The sequence below is a fragment of the Vanellus vanellus genome, assembly GCF_965231255.1.
Source record: "Vanellus vanellus genome assembly, chromosome: 5".
Taxonomy (NCBI): Eukaryota; Metazoa; Chordata; class Aves; order Charadriiformes; family Charadriidae; genus Vanellus; species Vanellus vanellus.
The window spans coordinates 16927645-16943589 of record NC_138910.1 but is presented as its reverse complement, the minus strand read 5'-3'; the positions used below and the strand labels follow the sequence as shown (position 1 = coordinate 16943589).

The following is a 15945-nucleotide window of genomic DNA, read 5'->3' as shown; positions in this document are numbered from 1 at the left end:
GGAAAAAAAATGAAGTAGGGTAATTGCTGTAGTTAGTTCTGTTAACTAATCTGTAATCATTTCAAGAAGCCATATTTTGCTTAGCAGTAATAATAATCCTGGAAATCGAGGCATTTACTGTGCTTTTGCTTTTAATTCTGTGGTAGAAACCAAGCTAATTATTACATTATTTTACTTTCCTTTATCCATCTCAGTTATTTATACAATATTTACAATGCACTAGGATCTACTTAATCTCCAGGTATTTCCAAATATTGCAAGAATGATCCGGAAAATTGAACCACTAATTTTGTGAAGAGTCTTAGACTCTTATAAGTTCCTGGATCTTTAATTTAAAATGTTTGATCTGAAGTATATTACAAACAGAGCATTATATCTCTGTTGTTGTGGATGGTGAAATTTCTATTCCAGTAACACTATGCTGTGGTTTGGATACATCCTCTCGATTATTGTTTTGTTGTTTGGTTGTTTTTGTTTGTTTGTTTTTTTTCAAAACCAGAACAAAAAATGGATGCTGGCTCTTTCTTCCTGTTTTTTATCACCACTTGCTATTTCACCATCTAAATTCAGTAAAACACATGTATCTGAGGGGTTTTTTTTCCTCTTAATATTTTTTTTTTTTTTAATTAAAAAAAAGTGTTAACTTTGAATTGGGTGCTATTGTTTCATGAAGCCCATTATGCTGATAGAGGTAGTTAGTTGGCTCATGGTACTCTGTGTTTCAGGTTGCTTGGTCTCTGTACAATAGGTTAAAATAGCTTGGGGTTCTGAATAAACTGGTCTAATTACAAGAGAGTGAGAAATTCAAAGGAAAGTTTAGAAGTATACTGACTAAGCTACATACAATTAGAACATGACTTAAAATATTTTGAAACATAAACCCAAGTCCTTTTGCAGGAAATAAACCAGAAATGCCCTTTCTGCAAATGAGTATTTGATGTGTTGATGTTCCTTACTCTGTCAAACTGCTCTTCTAGTGGTAGAAGGGTTTAGTTCAGCTGTTCAGGATAGAACCCTTGAATGATGGCAACTATGGAAAAGCAAGCAGTAAGGGGGAAAATAGTGGGGAATATAGTTTGTCTGATGCTGTCTTAGTCCAGGGCAGGTAGTCAGTCTTTAATTACTGCCCTGGTTGTGAGAGATGCTGCTGTAGATTGTGTCTCTTTTCCTTCCTCTGGGACATCAGCTGGCAGAGCTTGATGGGTTCTGCTGTTTTGCCAGTCTTTCCTAGCACAGCAGAACTAGGGGGACCCTCTCGGTGTATCCTGTCCAGTGCAATTAATCTCACTATTGGGATAAATTGAAAGTGGGAGGAAAGTGCTTCAGAATAGAAGGGGGCATGTGACAGTGGAAGAACTAAGGAGGAGAATATTACTGCTGTGTGGGTCATGCCCTTACTGGCATGCTGTTGATAGGCAAGATCCTCCTTGCCAGCTTTCCGACCTTAAGATGCCATGAGGTGTGCAAAGAAGGCTGGAATCAAATGTTTTAACAGCTTTTTTTCTAAGAAACTTATATCCATTAATTCCTCTTCAATATCTGTTCATTTTAAAAGATTCCATAGTACTGTGACAGGAAGAATATACCTGTTATTTTCTTCACCACTTAAACATAATTTCTAATGTTCCAAATATGGCCCACTGAGTCCTATTTTGTTTTGTTTTCCAAATGTTACCTTAAATTATCAATGTGTCATTGGCTTTTGCTTTGGATTGATGTAGTTTTTCTCTCCCTTTTCTACTTTCCCTGTGAACACCTTACAATATGTTAAAGATCTGAATTTTTCTGAAACTGAACTCACATCTGATGTGTTATTGTTAGGCTCCAATTATTAGCAGACCTTTCTGTTACCTGCTTAAACATTTTTCTTGTTACTGCTCTTTGCTTCTCTTTTTTCTGTCCTTTGTGATTTTGTGTTATTGCTGCTGCTTTCATATTCTTTGAAAAGGATGGGGGTTTGTCCAGTGTTCATTTGTGTGTGTGTGTCCATATAAAATCCTCTCCTTTACGCCCATTTCTATGGAGTTACCTTCTTTTAGGTATCTGCTAATGTCTGTCTTGTAACAATACTGAATTTTCTTCTATGCTTGCCACACTATGTAAGTTCCTGTCATTTATACCAACAATTGCTCTGAGCTATGAAAAATTCTTCTATAGAAGTTCAAATTTAGGTATTACGGCTTGCTCTCCTGTTCACAGACACTGTTTTTATTTGATTCTTAAACAAAAAAGAACCATGATGAGCAGTGCTACACGTTACTTTGATTAAAGGTTAAGTAGGTGTATTTGACTAGCTGATCACTAGAGTTTTGTCAGCCTTGCTTACTGTGATTTATAAGATGTCAGTTGTGTGAGATGAAGCACTTGATTGTTTAAAAGTAACATTTTGGGGGTAAAGCAGTTTTGTCTGGTTCATTCTTCTTGCTATGAAATAAATGTTTATAGTCTGTCTTTATGTTCCGATTGTCCATTCTACAGTCTGAAAAATGACGTGTGAACACTCACTCTTTGTGTTTAGCTGGCTCTTCGTATCATCTATTTTTTTATAGACAAGTATGTCTCTGAATAGCAATGCTAAGCAAATTTTGATTTCTTGTCATTTTGGTTTAACTTGCTTATACCTAATATAGTATAATCTCCAATTTGATCTTTATCTGTGGTTGGAGTAATTATAGTACATCTTTCTTATTTTGAGTTCACACTGTGTCATTTTGCTTCAGTGCAAGATTTGGGAACTGTGTGTCCTCGGACTGATCTATTTCAGTGAAAATTTGTGGGGAATTGATATCCTTGAGATTCCTGTTCCATTGGAACAGGTTTGGAATCCAGAGGTGTAAGGCACCTTTCTATGTAGGTAAAGTGTTTACTATATAAGTCTGAATTCCTTACAAAATCAGGCTGAGATCGATTGCTTGCTTCACTGTATTTTTTTTTTCTTGATTTTTAACATATGAAGCAGCATGAAAGCTGGCTGATTTTCTTGAGTACTTATATACTACCTTTACTGTTCTCATATGATTAGTTTATGGCTCTCATTGTAGCCATAGCTAATTTTACTATTTAAAAATTGTACTTCTGTTCTGAAGTCAGATGTAGAAACCATTTTATTTCTGCACACTACGTATCTTCATATTCCACAGAACTAAATCACCATTTCTAGCCCGCTTAATGAATATTCACCTCCTATAGCATCTGCTTGCTTTCTTCCTCTACTGTGTGAGGGTAAAGCTTTTTTGCTTTTTTTTTTTTTTTCTAGCCTACAAGTTTTTGAATGTGACCAAGTCAGTCATGAGAGACGGTGTAATATGTATGATGGTGTTTGTGTACTTATATCTCTTGGTAACCGAGAGGCAGCTTAACCCTGTTGCATTTATTATAGAAGTGTATGCATATGGACAATTAGCACAGAGTATTTCAACAGCTGGATTATCGTCCACATGACTTATTTGCCCTCAGGCTCTTTCATTTGCCATAAGAAAGCTAAAAACAATTTCCAAGAATCACCTGGATATTTGATTCCTTCAGTGGCTTTGTCAGATTTTTCAAAGACTTCCAGGCTCTGTGGAAGGCGGCTGATGGGAAGTGAATCATGAATATGAATCAGCATCTCTCCGCCCTTATATCCAAAATGCTGTTGCTAGGATATTCTTCTTTGTTTGCTACTCTTATCACATCATCACCTTTTTGAAATTCAGTTTCTGTCATCCTTTCTTTAATTACATTCAAATTCAAGTTGCTTGTGTTTCTCTGCAAGACCTTGACATAATCTTATTCCACCTTTGCATCTGCTGGTGTGTTTTGCTGCCTTTGCTTCTTCTGAATTTTTCTGAGTTCCAGTTTTCTCTGTTTCACTTCCTTTTTGTCCTGGATTGTCACCTACTCTGTGTGTGTGTGTGTGTTTTGCTAATGCTACTTTGTAACCACAGATTAGGGTATGCTTTTTCCATTTCTACTGAATGTGGTTTTTTTTGTTGTTTAAAAAATGTTGATTTTTGTCTGCTTGTTTTTACTCTCTCCCACCACCACCCTGTTATTATAGTCTGTTGTGAAAATGACCAGTTAAAAACAGAATTATTTTCGCAGTACACAAAGGTGAAATCTCCATAAAGTTTGAATTGGTCACCTATTTATTTGAAATTTTAATGTTGTTAGCTTATTTTTGAAGTGATGCGAAATGCTAACAAAAAGATTGTTAAGTTGTTTATTTGGTGATTAATTATATTTTAAGAGAAAGAATTTTGGTTAAAAGGGATGATAAAGTGAGAATTCCTTAAGGTATTCAGAGAAGATTAATTTTTCTATTTTTTTTTTTCTTTGAAGAAATAAGAAGGAAGTGGAATGGAAAAGAAATGGAATCTCACTCATTAGCTTATGTTCTTCTAATGAGAGGTGCCACAGATTAATACTAAAGAATGAATTATTATAGCTGGAGGAACTTGCAGATGTTTCCTAAAGTGTTTCTTCTTTTAGCTTCCCTGACCTATAGGAGCCCTGTAGGTCAAATATCTCGAGCTTCCAAATTTGGTTATTTCAGCGAGGTTGAGGAAAAACATCCAGGATATTTTTGTTTGGAGATATAACTTGTTCTTGTTATCTTAAAGTATGGCAGAAGATTTAAAATGTCTCACAGAACTCTTGTATTTTTTTGAAATGCTCACAAAGTACAACAGTACTTCATCCAAAGTCATGAAACATATTTTTACGTTTAATGTATAAAGACAGCTAATTAGATCAAACATTTTATGAAAATGACACCAGCTCTCATTTTAAGACAGTAGGATCACATACAGAATTAAAAAAAAATCTTTTATAAGACTACTGCTGATACAAAAAATGTAGCATAGGAAATAATTGAATATATGTTTTGTTTTGCTTTTTTGACTCTTAGGGATGCAAAAGATGCAAAGAATCAGACATGGGGAAAAAAGTTAGCTGTGGTGTTTAAGGCTATAAAGGTAATCCCAGTTCACTAAGTAAACTAGATCTCCTGGCGTCTTGTGTGAGAGCAAGGACCAAAGATTTTGTCCTTATTTTGAATGATCTTGGCTACTACCATTCCACAGATAAATGAAAATTCAACCCCTCTTTTCCTCTCTGAAGATTAGTACAAATCCCTTTATTTTGTATCTTCATGGTTTTCCTTTTCTGTTATGGAGCAACAGAAGCTTTCTTTTTTAATTTTTTTTTTTTAAACAGATTTTTCTGTCTCCCACTGTGGTGATATCAAAAGGCTGGAGAACATGTTAGTAGTAAAAGTTGGAGTTGTCTCTTGAGACTGCGGGCAACTCAGGCCAGCTACTCTCACACTCTTGCAGGCTTTCATACTTTACAAAGCATTAGATGGGAGTTTCTTTCTCGCAACACTTGGAAGCTATTTCAGGTACTGTTTTGAGGCTGTCCGTAGACTTGGGGGTATGTAATTCTGAATACACTTGAATCATATATTCAGCTTTATTTTAGTTCTGATGTGCTCTCTCAACTGAACTGATTTCTGATTGCAGAGTGGGACCTCTGGTTCTTCTTTAAAAGCCTGATCTCTTCTTGGTTATGAAGCTTGAAATAGACAATAGTAGATAAGTAATCTGATATGTAGGTAAAAGGCAGTGTACAGCAGAGACCTTTATAAGTCTCTGCAGTCCAAATTTCTTTCTGAAAAATATGCCAGAAGTATTTGAAGCTTTCTAGTTCTGCTGGTGAAATGAATGCTACTTGAAAAGGCTGTTTTCATGAAATGAGTAAGAGACACAATGCCAGAAACTCTTAGATGCCTAACTAAAGATGTTCAGCAATCCTTTGGAAAACTGTAATTAATTTGTTGTTAGCTAGAAAATTGGCAGAATATTCAAGCAAAGAAGCCTGCCTGCCTGGTGCTGAAAGAGATGGTGCACATCCCCTCTGTTCTAAGCCGTGTGCAGACATCAGGAACCCTGATGCTGACAGATCCCTGTGCTGACATCAGGGGTCATTTGGCAATGATAAACCACAAAAAAAAAAAAAAACAAATTCTGTTTAAATAAAGGGAAAAAAAAAAAAAAGTCCTATTCTGGTGTAGTTCCTTGAATGAACTTTCAGGGAAACTTTCTGTTTTATCAGAGTAGGGTATTTTGGTTTTGAGTCAGAAGGATGGATGGTCCCCTGCAGCCAGGAAGAGGGAGGAGGGAATAGTCTCTTACTACTTGGTCACAGTGACTGCTTAAGAAATTAGAGAGTTTTCTTCTGTCATCTTGCATTAAAAATTTTGAATTCTTCTTGTGGTAGCCTGTGTTAGAACAAATCTCATCGTCTGTTTACAGATATGTCTTTATTCTTTGGTGTTTTTTTCAATTGGCCGATATTCAAGATACTGTGATGGCAGGGTTTGTTCATAAATGTGCCCCCTGTGTTTCTGCTTTTCAGGGTAACTTGTATTTGTATATTAAAACTTAATACCTGCTGTCTTCCAGAGGCATTAGCTTTCAGGGATGTTGGGATATCTTTGTAATACTCTTGAATTATGATGACAAAAACTTACCAATTGGAGTTTTCTAGTTTATATCATCAATAGGTATTGATGCCTCTTGATTTTTGCTGTGAGTTTCATATTTGTTTATGTATATGAACTGTATATATGTAGTTCTGAACACAGAACTTTGAACACCAGGTATGGGAACCTGTAGAAAAAGAGGCGGTTCTTAATAATCTGGAGTAGTGGGTGTCCCATGTAGCAGAGTGTTATGGCTAATTAAGATGCTAGCCATCATTTGAGGGTGTAGATAGAGACTAAAATCAGCTAGTCTGGAAGAATATTTAGTTCAGGCTTTGCGTCTTCTGAAAGTATATATATGTTGCTCAGACCCCAGTGAAGCTTTGGGGACAATATCTGATTTCTCCAAATGTCATATCTACATATGCAATCTTATTTGTAGTTTATATGCTTATTTGATATGTAGAATGTTACAAAAACTGCCTGTGAACTCTGAAGACTTGACTGTTTTACATGGCTTTGACAACTTGAATAATTGTGTATTTTTGGGTTTGCGTTTTAGGAAATAAAATAATGCTAACGAAGCAATCATTTCTCTGAAGTTCAAGTTTTCAGGCTCACTGCCATTATGGGTAAGTCTTGTGTGTAATGTATATAAAAATTTAATTTGGATATTTTTAATTTCTATTGAAGACCAAAAACCTGAATGTAATACCATTCCTAGGAAATGTGTGCTTTGGCTGCATAACTCAATGTAATGTCTACATGAAAGGCAGTGTTCAGCTGCTTTGCTGGTATTCAAAATACTTCTGGTTTTTTTTTTCCATTGGAATAGAGCACTTTTCCCTTACTATGTGGTAATTTAAAAATTGAAATGTAGGAAATTAAGATTCATGGTATTAGGGTACTGAGCAATACTTACTGTGCTCTAAATGTTAATGGCTACTGGGAAAAAAACCCTACAAAGTCTATAATAAAGAGTCTTACCATATTGTCTTGTGTCATTGCAGTGCAAAGCCAGAGCTGTGTAAATGATCTAACTGTGTTTTTCTAAGTATGTAGCACATTTGTATTACTTTAATGTCGATTTTTCAAGTTGTACGTGCTTTTTAATGAATTGTGTTGTGACTGTGATCACTTATTGGTGCTCACTCTCAAAAAAATCCCAACAAACCAATCAACCAAAACACACACGTTTTTTTATTGCTTTTGATTATTTTTTCTTGTTAACGTTATTTTTTTCCTAACCTCATGCTAAATAATAAAGTAGTTGAATCTAAGAATACAGCCCTCTAGATTTCTGATGTTCTCTAAAATTTTGTGTCAGAAAAATGACTGTTCAGTCATATTGGATATTCAGTAAGCTTTAGATGCTTTGCCTCAATGCTTTGGTTTCCTTTGTGTGAAATACGCTACCTAGTGACTGCTGGGAATTAAACCTCCTCCAACCAACTGCTAAAAGAACATTTTTATTTTTTTTTATTGCTGAGCACTAGAATAGGCTGTAACACAATAAAATAGTTGAACTTTTTTAATTGTGGCAAGTTTTGAAGTGTGTTTTAGTGTGAGAAAGGAATAACACAGCTGCAAGAATGCCTTCAGTTCTGCCATCAAATATTGCTAGTAAAACTTGCTTTTATAGATTTGCATATCTTAGTCAAATTATGAATAATGACAGCATGAGCAATGATCAAGGTTATTGACTTTCAGACCAGCTTTCTGATCTGTTAAGAGTCTGTTAAATTAGAACACTGAAATCCCACAATTTCCTGATATGACAAATATATTTGGTTATATTTGAATAGAGTGTGACGGAATTCTTATAATTGCTGAATACCTGGAATGCTTGCTTGCTGATTTTAATGCTGAGTTTTTCTCAGGTCCATGTTTGAGAAATACTGATCTTTGTAAATCACAGCACTTAGCAACAAATTCTTCAAAAAACATATCCATTGTGAAACAGCATGAAAGCATACAGTCAACAACTTTGTAGATAAATTTTGTTATCCAGTGTTCTAAATGCATGTTGAGTATAGTACTTTTGCTGTCACAAGGAATTAATACAAAATATTAGTGATAAATAAATTTCCCCTAGTGATGCAGGTACAGGCTTTTGGGATCCAAAGTGCTTTCCTGTCTAAAGGAGCATCCCAGTTTTAGGGAAACCTTGTCTAGCGTGGCCTCAGGCCATCACAGCTGCAGCAGATCATCAGGATTTAGAATTTTGTGTGAACTTTAAATCTAAGCTGTGTAGCACTCCTGCCCCTAAATTGTCCCCAGGTTCATGCTTGTTTCTTCTTGTGAATTACTCCTGTAAGCCCTAAAACTCCCTGCATTTGCCATCCTGGAAGTTCTGTGGTGGTTTGTGGTTGTGGATTTCTTTGGTAGTGGTGTTTTGGTTTTGGTTGTGTTTTTTGGGGGCTGGGTTTGTTTTTTTTGTTGTGTTTTTGTTTGTTTGTTTGTGGTTGTTTTTTTTTTTAATGACTCTGTGGGCCATCAGCAGATGCTCAAACAATGGAGGTGTTCCTCTGGGAGTTTGTGTATGCTTCCTATGTCTGTGGCTGTACCTGGTCAGGACAGAGGAAAAGTGATTCAATAGTACTTGCTACTTGCTTTTCTTTTTCTTTATTACAAAAAGCGGGGGCAGAAGTATGATTTCTAGTTAACATTTCATCCATGGACATTACTTGAAACAAAGCAGATAAACCCGTGTTTTTTTCCTGCCCTTCTCTTATTAATACAGCCTGCAGTTCTGTAGAGTTGTCAATCCCTGTTATGACTTGAGTTTTTCAGACTTACCATTTAAGTGTGTTTACCCATTAAGCTCTTTATTTTCTTAAGCACTGTTAATGATAAATAAAATAAAGTTTGCAACATGGTAGTAATGTTTTTTTAATTTGGCAATTATGTATTGAAGTGTAATATGGACTTCTAGGTTTTAGAGTAATGCCTGCCTATTTGTGAAATGAGACAGTAATGCACTTCAAATGTAACAGTCATTTACGCTTCTCTTGTCTTTTTCTCTGAGCAGATGAGCAGCAAGCTTTGAATTCAATCATGCAGGATTTGGCTGTGCTTCATAAGGCCAGTCGTCCTGTATTGCCCCAGCAAGAAACAGGAAAACCAAAGTCATCTTCACCTAAAAAACAGGTAATCTTTAATATCCTGACTAACCTATTGAACATGGAATGTCCTGCTGTGACTTCTATAATTATTTTACTTGCCAGACCAGTGAGCATACCAGAACGAGCTATTAGTCTCCCACATGTGCTGCCATTTTCTTTGTTCATGTTCTTAAATTATCAGCAAAATGAAATGGTGGCATTTCAGACCAGATCATAGTGTATGCTTAAATGACTCTGATCTTGATAAATTGAACCTTATGTGGTGTTTTGACACTGTATGTAGATTGATTTATTATTATTATTATTAATTATTTGATTGGTACTAGATTGTAAAATAGCAAGGTGTGTTAGTATCTCTTACTTAGAGATGATTAAATTTCTGAATTTTGAAAGCAATCACTTGTGAATCAAGTAATTTTTTTGAAGATAGAACATGATTTGGATATAATCTCTGTGTTTGAATGCATGGGTTTTTTTCCTGCAATAGTTGCTAATACAACTTGATTCCTAAAATTATGATTTTTGCAAAACAATTTTATTTCCATGTAACCGCAGGTATTTACAAGTATCTTTGTTATTGGCAAATTGATTGCATGAATGCTGGCTTAATTACACGTGTGGGTTTCTATGGTAATGCATATGAAACAAGATATGTTTCCTAAGCCTGGAACACTCAGCTCCCAAGTGTACATAAAAACCTGTTACGGTAGTTAAATCTACCTGCCTGTTCATCATAAAGAATTTGTTGGCAAGCAGTTCCACACTGAATTTGAAATCATGAATCTGTTATTATTATAAAATATAGTGATAGAAAATAATGTGTTTACTTACAGAAGCATTTCTTGTACTTCAGAATAATTTTTCATATTGTTTACACACTTTGAGCCTCTCGGATACCTCAGCAGAAGTGCTTTGTTAAAATGCTTGGTATATAAGAAAGGACAGAAAATTAATATGGACTGCTTAAGGATTTTACTTCTGGTGTAGGATTATTGAGTGGAATTTCATGGCCTTTGTTAAAGGAGGTAGTAACAAACTAATAGTGGTTCCTTCATCTCTTTTCTTACAGAACGATGTTAGAGTCAAATTTGAACATCGAGGTGAAAAAAGGTAAGGTTGGGAACACAGGAAAGAATCTTGTCTTTTAATTATTTATAGAATTTTGTTGGTCTTGTATCATAAAGTTTCAGGTAAACGGTCCAAAGCTTTTCAGATACCTGAATGTATTTGGTTTTAGCTTAAATTTAATTTTGATATGAACACAATTTAAGGAAATATAATCTGTTTAAAATGTGGGCCTTAAGTATACATAAATGCAGAAGTATCTTACTGTAGAATCATAGAATGGTTTAGGTTGGAGAGGACCTTGAAGATCATCGAGTTCCAACCCCCCTGCCATAGGCAGGGACACCTCCCACTAGACCAGGTTGCCCAAGGCCACATCCAGCCTGGCCTTGAACACCTCCAGGGATGGGGCCTCAACAACCTCTCCGGGCAACCTGTTCCAGTGCCTTACCACCCTCAAAGGGAAAAACTTCTTCCTAATGTTCAATCTGAACCTGCCCTCTTCTAGACTGACTGGCCGGTAGTTCCCTGGGTCTTCCTTATTTCCCTTTTTGAAAACAGGGGTTATGTTTCCCCTTTTCCAGTCTGCAGGAACCTTGCCAGACCTCCACGACTTCTCAAATATGATGGCTAGTAGCTATGTCCCATGTAATATCTCTCATTTGTTTGCACTTCATTTATTTGTAGCCTAGAACAATTACTTAGATCATTAGCGTAGATCTCAAATATGAGTAGACCAGCAAATATTTTTTTCTGCATCGTGTGCTTAATAAATGCATGATAATATATTGTTACTGTAATACCTAGAGGAAGAAGCCTAGTTCTTAAAGCTCAATATTAGATTGTAATTTGGAGAAACCAATCTGAGAACTGTAACAAGAAAATTTATTAGACTTTATAATTAGATTGTTTTCATTGATAATTTTGAATAATCAGTTAAAATTTATTTTCATTTTGTGTATGAGAGATGAATATACACACTTGAAGTATACAGACATCTATATATATCTCTGCTCTGGTGGCTGCTCAAAAGCCTTACAGAAGTTGGATCTACAGTTCCGTGCAGAACTGCTGTGTGGACAACTCTTTGTCTGTTTGTCTCCTGAAAACATAAACCTTCATTGTACCTACAGAGAAAAGGTTATAGAATAAGATCTTTGAAAATACTTAATGAAAAAGGAAATAATATTCCAGTCACGATATTTGTCAATAGAAATAGTAAATTCCTTAAGTAAAGATTGCTTCAGAATGAAACCTGTGCTACTTCTGGGCAGTCCTCAGTGTGATGTGCGATAGGTCAGTGTGTGCCCATGCCGAATGCAATATGTGCCCTCTCTTTACATGCGGTACTAAAATAGCAGTAAGTTCCCCAGGTGTTAACGTTCTTCAGCTTCTTTCCATCACTTTTCTGAACATCGCATGTAACAGTGCATCGGTAGTGGTTGAGTGCTATAAGTAATTTGGAAGAAATAAGTCTCTTCAAAAGCTTTGAAAATCAAGGACTCTTCTATCTAGCAATTTCTTGTGAAATAAGTGGAAGCGTGAATTTGAGAGAAAACATCATCTCACTGCAGTCTGCACGGACAGTTTAGCAAGCTGGAACTATGCCCATCACACTGCACACTCCTAAGTAAGAGTGCCACATTCACTACTGAAACGCTGAGTGGCCTTGCTCTGTTTTCTGCCTTAAAAACTAGTGAGAGAAGCATTGCATAATTTATTGTTCTTGCATAATTTCATTAGTTTTATCTTCAGATCTACATGCTCTGAGCAGTCCAGGCTCATTGCTCAGCATGACTTATAATACTTTTGTTGCCTGAGCATGTAGATCTGAAGATAAAATAATGAAATTATGCAAGAAAAATAAATTATGCAATGGCTTTCTCACTAGTTTTTAAAAAGGGAAGCAGAAAACAGAAGTGATTCCAGCGTTTCAGTAGTGAATGTGGCACTCTGTACTTAGGAGTGTGCAGTGTGATGGGCATAGTTCCAGGCTTGCTAAACTGTTAACTACAGTGAGAATTGATGTTTTTTCTTTTAAGATTTTATTTTTCAAAATAATTTTTAGTTGGAAGTGGCCTGGCTTCTAGCCTCATTTCAGTGAGAAATATTGTTCACTAACTAGTGTACCAACTGAAACGCTGATAAAAGGGGGTTACCCTGTGCTGATCTTTCTGCTTCACAACATTTGAGGGCTATTTCTTTTCTGAATGTGAATTGAATGTACCTCACTAGCTTAGTCATTTCTAAAAAATTTTTTTTTGTTTAATGGTGTTGTGTCTCAAATAGTACAATAGGGTTTTTTTACAGTAAAAGGTCAGTTATAGGCATTTTGGCCTATTTGGTTTGACAAGTTAAAATAGAATGAGTTGTTGACCTACAACTGCACCATCCTTACAGGAGCACACTTGAAGCACAGTTAGTGGTGGACTCAGCAGTTTGAGCGTATGTTCATTATGGTCAAGATGGTCATATTTAGTTATCCTACGCAGATAAGACATCTTTTGGATTTCCAAAAAAAAATGGGGATGGTAGGAGTAATTCTTTTCTGATACTTATGCTTGTCAGCCTATGGGTACTCCATTGTCTTAGTTTTCAGAAGCAGAAAATTTTAGAAGTTTCTAAGAATTTGCCTCTGGAATGGAGGCATGCAAAGCATTAAGTTAAGAAAGAAGTCATATGCAAGCCAGTAAAATAGTCATAATGAGATCTAATTTTATGTGTGATTATCCCTTATAACTTTTTCACTGCTTTCTTCTCTTTTTTTAGTGACTCACAATATGGGCGACAGTGAATAAAGCATAGCCTCTTACAGTCTTTTTAGTAATACATTTAATTCTAAGATCGTTCTTAAATAATGAGTTGCCATATTTTCATAAGTAATGGACAAAAATTCTTTATAACTTAAATTGTGTTTCAGGATCCTGCAATTACCGAGGCCTGTTAAACTTGAAGATCTTGCAGCTAAAGCTAAAGTTGCTTTTGGACAGACTATGGATTTACATTACAGCAATAATGAGGTAATATTTTGTGTCTCTGAAATTCTTGTTGACTTGTATGTTGATTATTTTAAGGCTGAAATTTGCTTTCATAAGCAGTGAGAACCACTCCTGTGACGAAACTTATTTCTGTGACAAACCCCCAGATGTCTAATGTGTGTGTTCTCAAATAAGCAAGGCTTGTCTAAATTAGGATAGGCAGGAGATGTATGAAATGTTTAACATGGAGAGTCATATCTTAATGAATTATGTCTCAGACTTGACTGGGAATGGGTAAATTGTCTTCCTGCTCTGCCACAGTCCTGTTGCATGACTTTGGGAAAGCCTTTACCTCTTTGAGCTTTGTCATGTTTATAAATATAAATTTATAAATATTTATCCTTTCTTGTACACTTTTTCTTCTTTAAGGATTACTCTTGTTAGGTAATCATTGGAATGCTTCATTTAGTCATGTTTAGTTTGGAGAACTAGGCTTAACTGTTGCTCCTCTTAAAATGACTGGTTCACAAAGATTGCTTGGGAACAGCGCTAGGGCTGTCAAGCCACTTGTGCCTGATCAATATTTCTTCCAGCTTTCCTTTAGAAGTAGAGGTGGAATTATTAATAGGAAGTATATTTACAGATGCAGGTTCCATTCTTAGGAGTTACTTATGTTTTTTGCCTTGAGTCAGCAAAGCGCATGGAGGATTATTTGTGTGCTTGGTTATGCACAACATAATTGCTGTATCTAATCTGCATCTTTGCAGAAGCAAATGCCTGTAATTGCTGTTTGTTGGTTACTCGCTACCTTACCAGGCACTTCTGTGAAACTGATCCTCAAAACGAAGAATTCCAACAGAAGGCTTTTGGAGATTAGAAAGGTCAGGAGAGATGGGCATTCACGATGCTTTAGCCTCAGCTCCTTCCTCTGATAGATTTTTAGGCATTTGAGCAGGTTTTCTGGTTGTCAACTTCTGCACTAGTTGGCATCCCATCACCATTCTGAAATGTGATGATTATAACCTGTCATTAGCATTAAAACTGCAACTTAAAATGAAGAGTATGCTCATTTGTTACCAAGACCTTCCTCCCTCTTTCCCATTTCTTTTTGTATAAAAGTACTTTTCTCAACTGATGTTGTATTTGAGCATCACTGACTGAGACTGTTTACAAGTAGAATATGATCTTTTAAAAATCTATATTGCATTGTCCCTTTGTTACAAGCAGAAATTGGAATTTACTCTCTGGAAACATAAGCCCAATTTTAATTGTTATAGAACTGAGATCTTAAGTGCATTTTAATGGCATAACGTTTTCCTTTCTAAAGATACATTTATGCCAAGTTAATTCTAATTAATTAGATCCAAGTAAGATTCTAGTAGGGACTACAGTTGTTCCATATGGATCACATCATGCCTGATACGCTTCCTTAAGAAATTCTCTTTTTCAATTGAGAAGTTCTGTTAGTGGTGCAACTTCAAACAAATATAGTGGTAATATTGTGAGAAACAAAAATGTGCTTTATGCTCTATAAAATAGGGCTTATTTTTATTTATCTGATAGACTTGCGTTGTTTTAGGCGACGGCAAATACATTGACATGGTTGCACATGTTTCTCTGAAACTTGTAGGGTATTAAGTTGTACATATGTACAAGATGGTTGCTCCTTCATTGTGAAGACTTGTTTCGCCATGCTTTATCTATTGAAGGCATCTGAAGGAAGAGTTAAAGTCGAACTTCAGACATTTTGGTGCTAACTGGAGGCATCGTTTAATAAATTTTATTTTCAAGTTGTTTGGAATGAAAGGAAAGATAGCATCAGTTATTTGTTTCTCTGCACTTCCTCATTTCTTTCTTGTATCCTGTTTAAGGCATCTTTATTTTTCCCCTTTTTGTAGCTTGTAATTCCATTAACCACACAGGATGACTTGGACAAAGCAGTTGAACTGCTTGATCGTAGTGTTCATATGAAGAGTCTCAAGATATTGCTTGTAATACATGGGAATACACAGGTATGAGTTGACATGCTTAAATGTCTTTTTCGTCAGTTTTCATACTGTAGTATAATTTGTATCTTTTCTTAAAGATGACGTTTTTCCAATTAAAAATATTACTGATTGCTTCTTCAGTTCACTTTAAGCATCTATTAGCATTTTGTATTGACTTAGGCTCTAGATCCTGTTCCTCTATCTTTGTTTGCCTTCCCTACAGTGGTAGAAAGGTGTTCCTTAATAGGATGATGACGTGATGCAAATTTGAGAAGCGTGTAGAATTTAACTGCAGTTATTTTAAACTGTTAAGTCACTTGTTGGTG

At 35.7% G+C, this 15945-nt stretch overlaps 1 protein-coding gene across 1 annotated transcript in view; it reads left to right on the top strand.

Annotated features, from left to right (window-relative positions):
• MAP3K2 (mitogen-activated protein kinase kinase kinase 2) overlaps positions 1–15945 on the top strand; it is a 54374-nt gene that overhangs the window by 12662 nt on the left and 25767 nt on the right. The window contains exons 2-6 of the mRNA XM_082484632.1: positions 7026–7095; positions 9495–9613; positions 10658–10698; positions 13574–13673; positions 15530–15643. Of these exons, the coding sequence (XP_082340758.1) occupies positions 7092–7095; positions 9495–9613; positions 10658–10698; positions 13574–13673; positions 15530–15643 (378 nt within the window). The 5' untranslated portion in view covers positions 7026–7091. The remainder of the gene's footprint in view (positions 1–7025; positions 7096–9494; positions 9614–10657; positions 10699–13573; positions 13674–15529; positions 15644–15945) is intronic.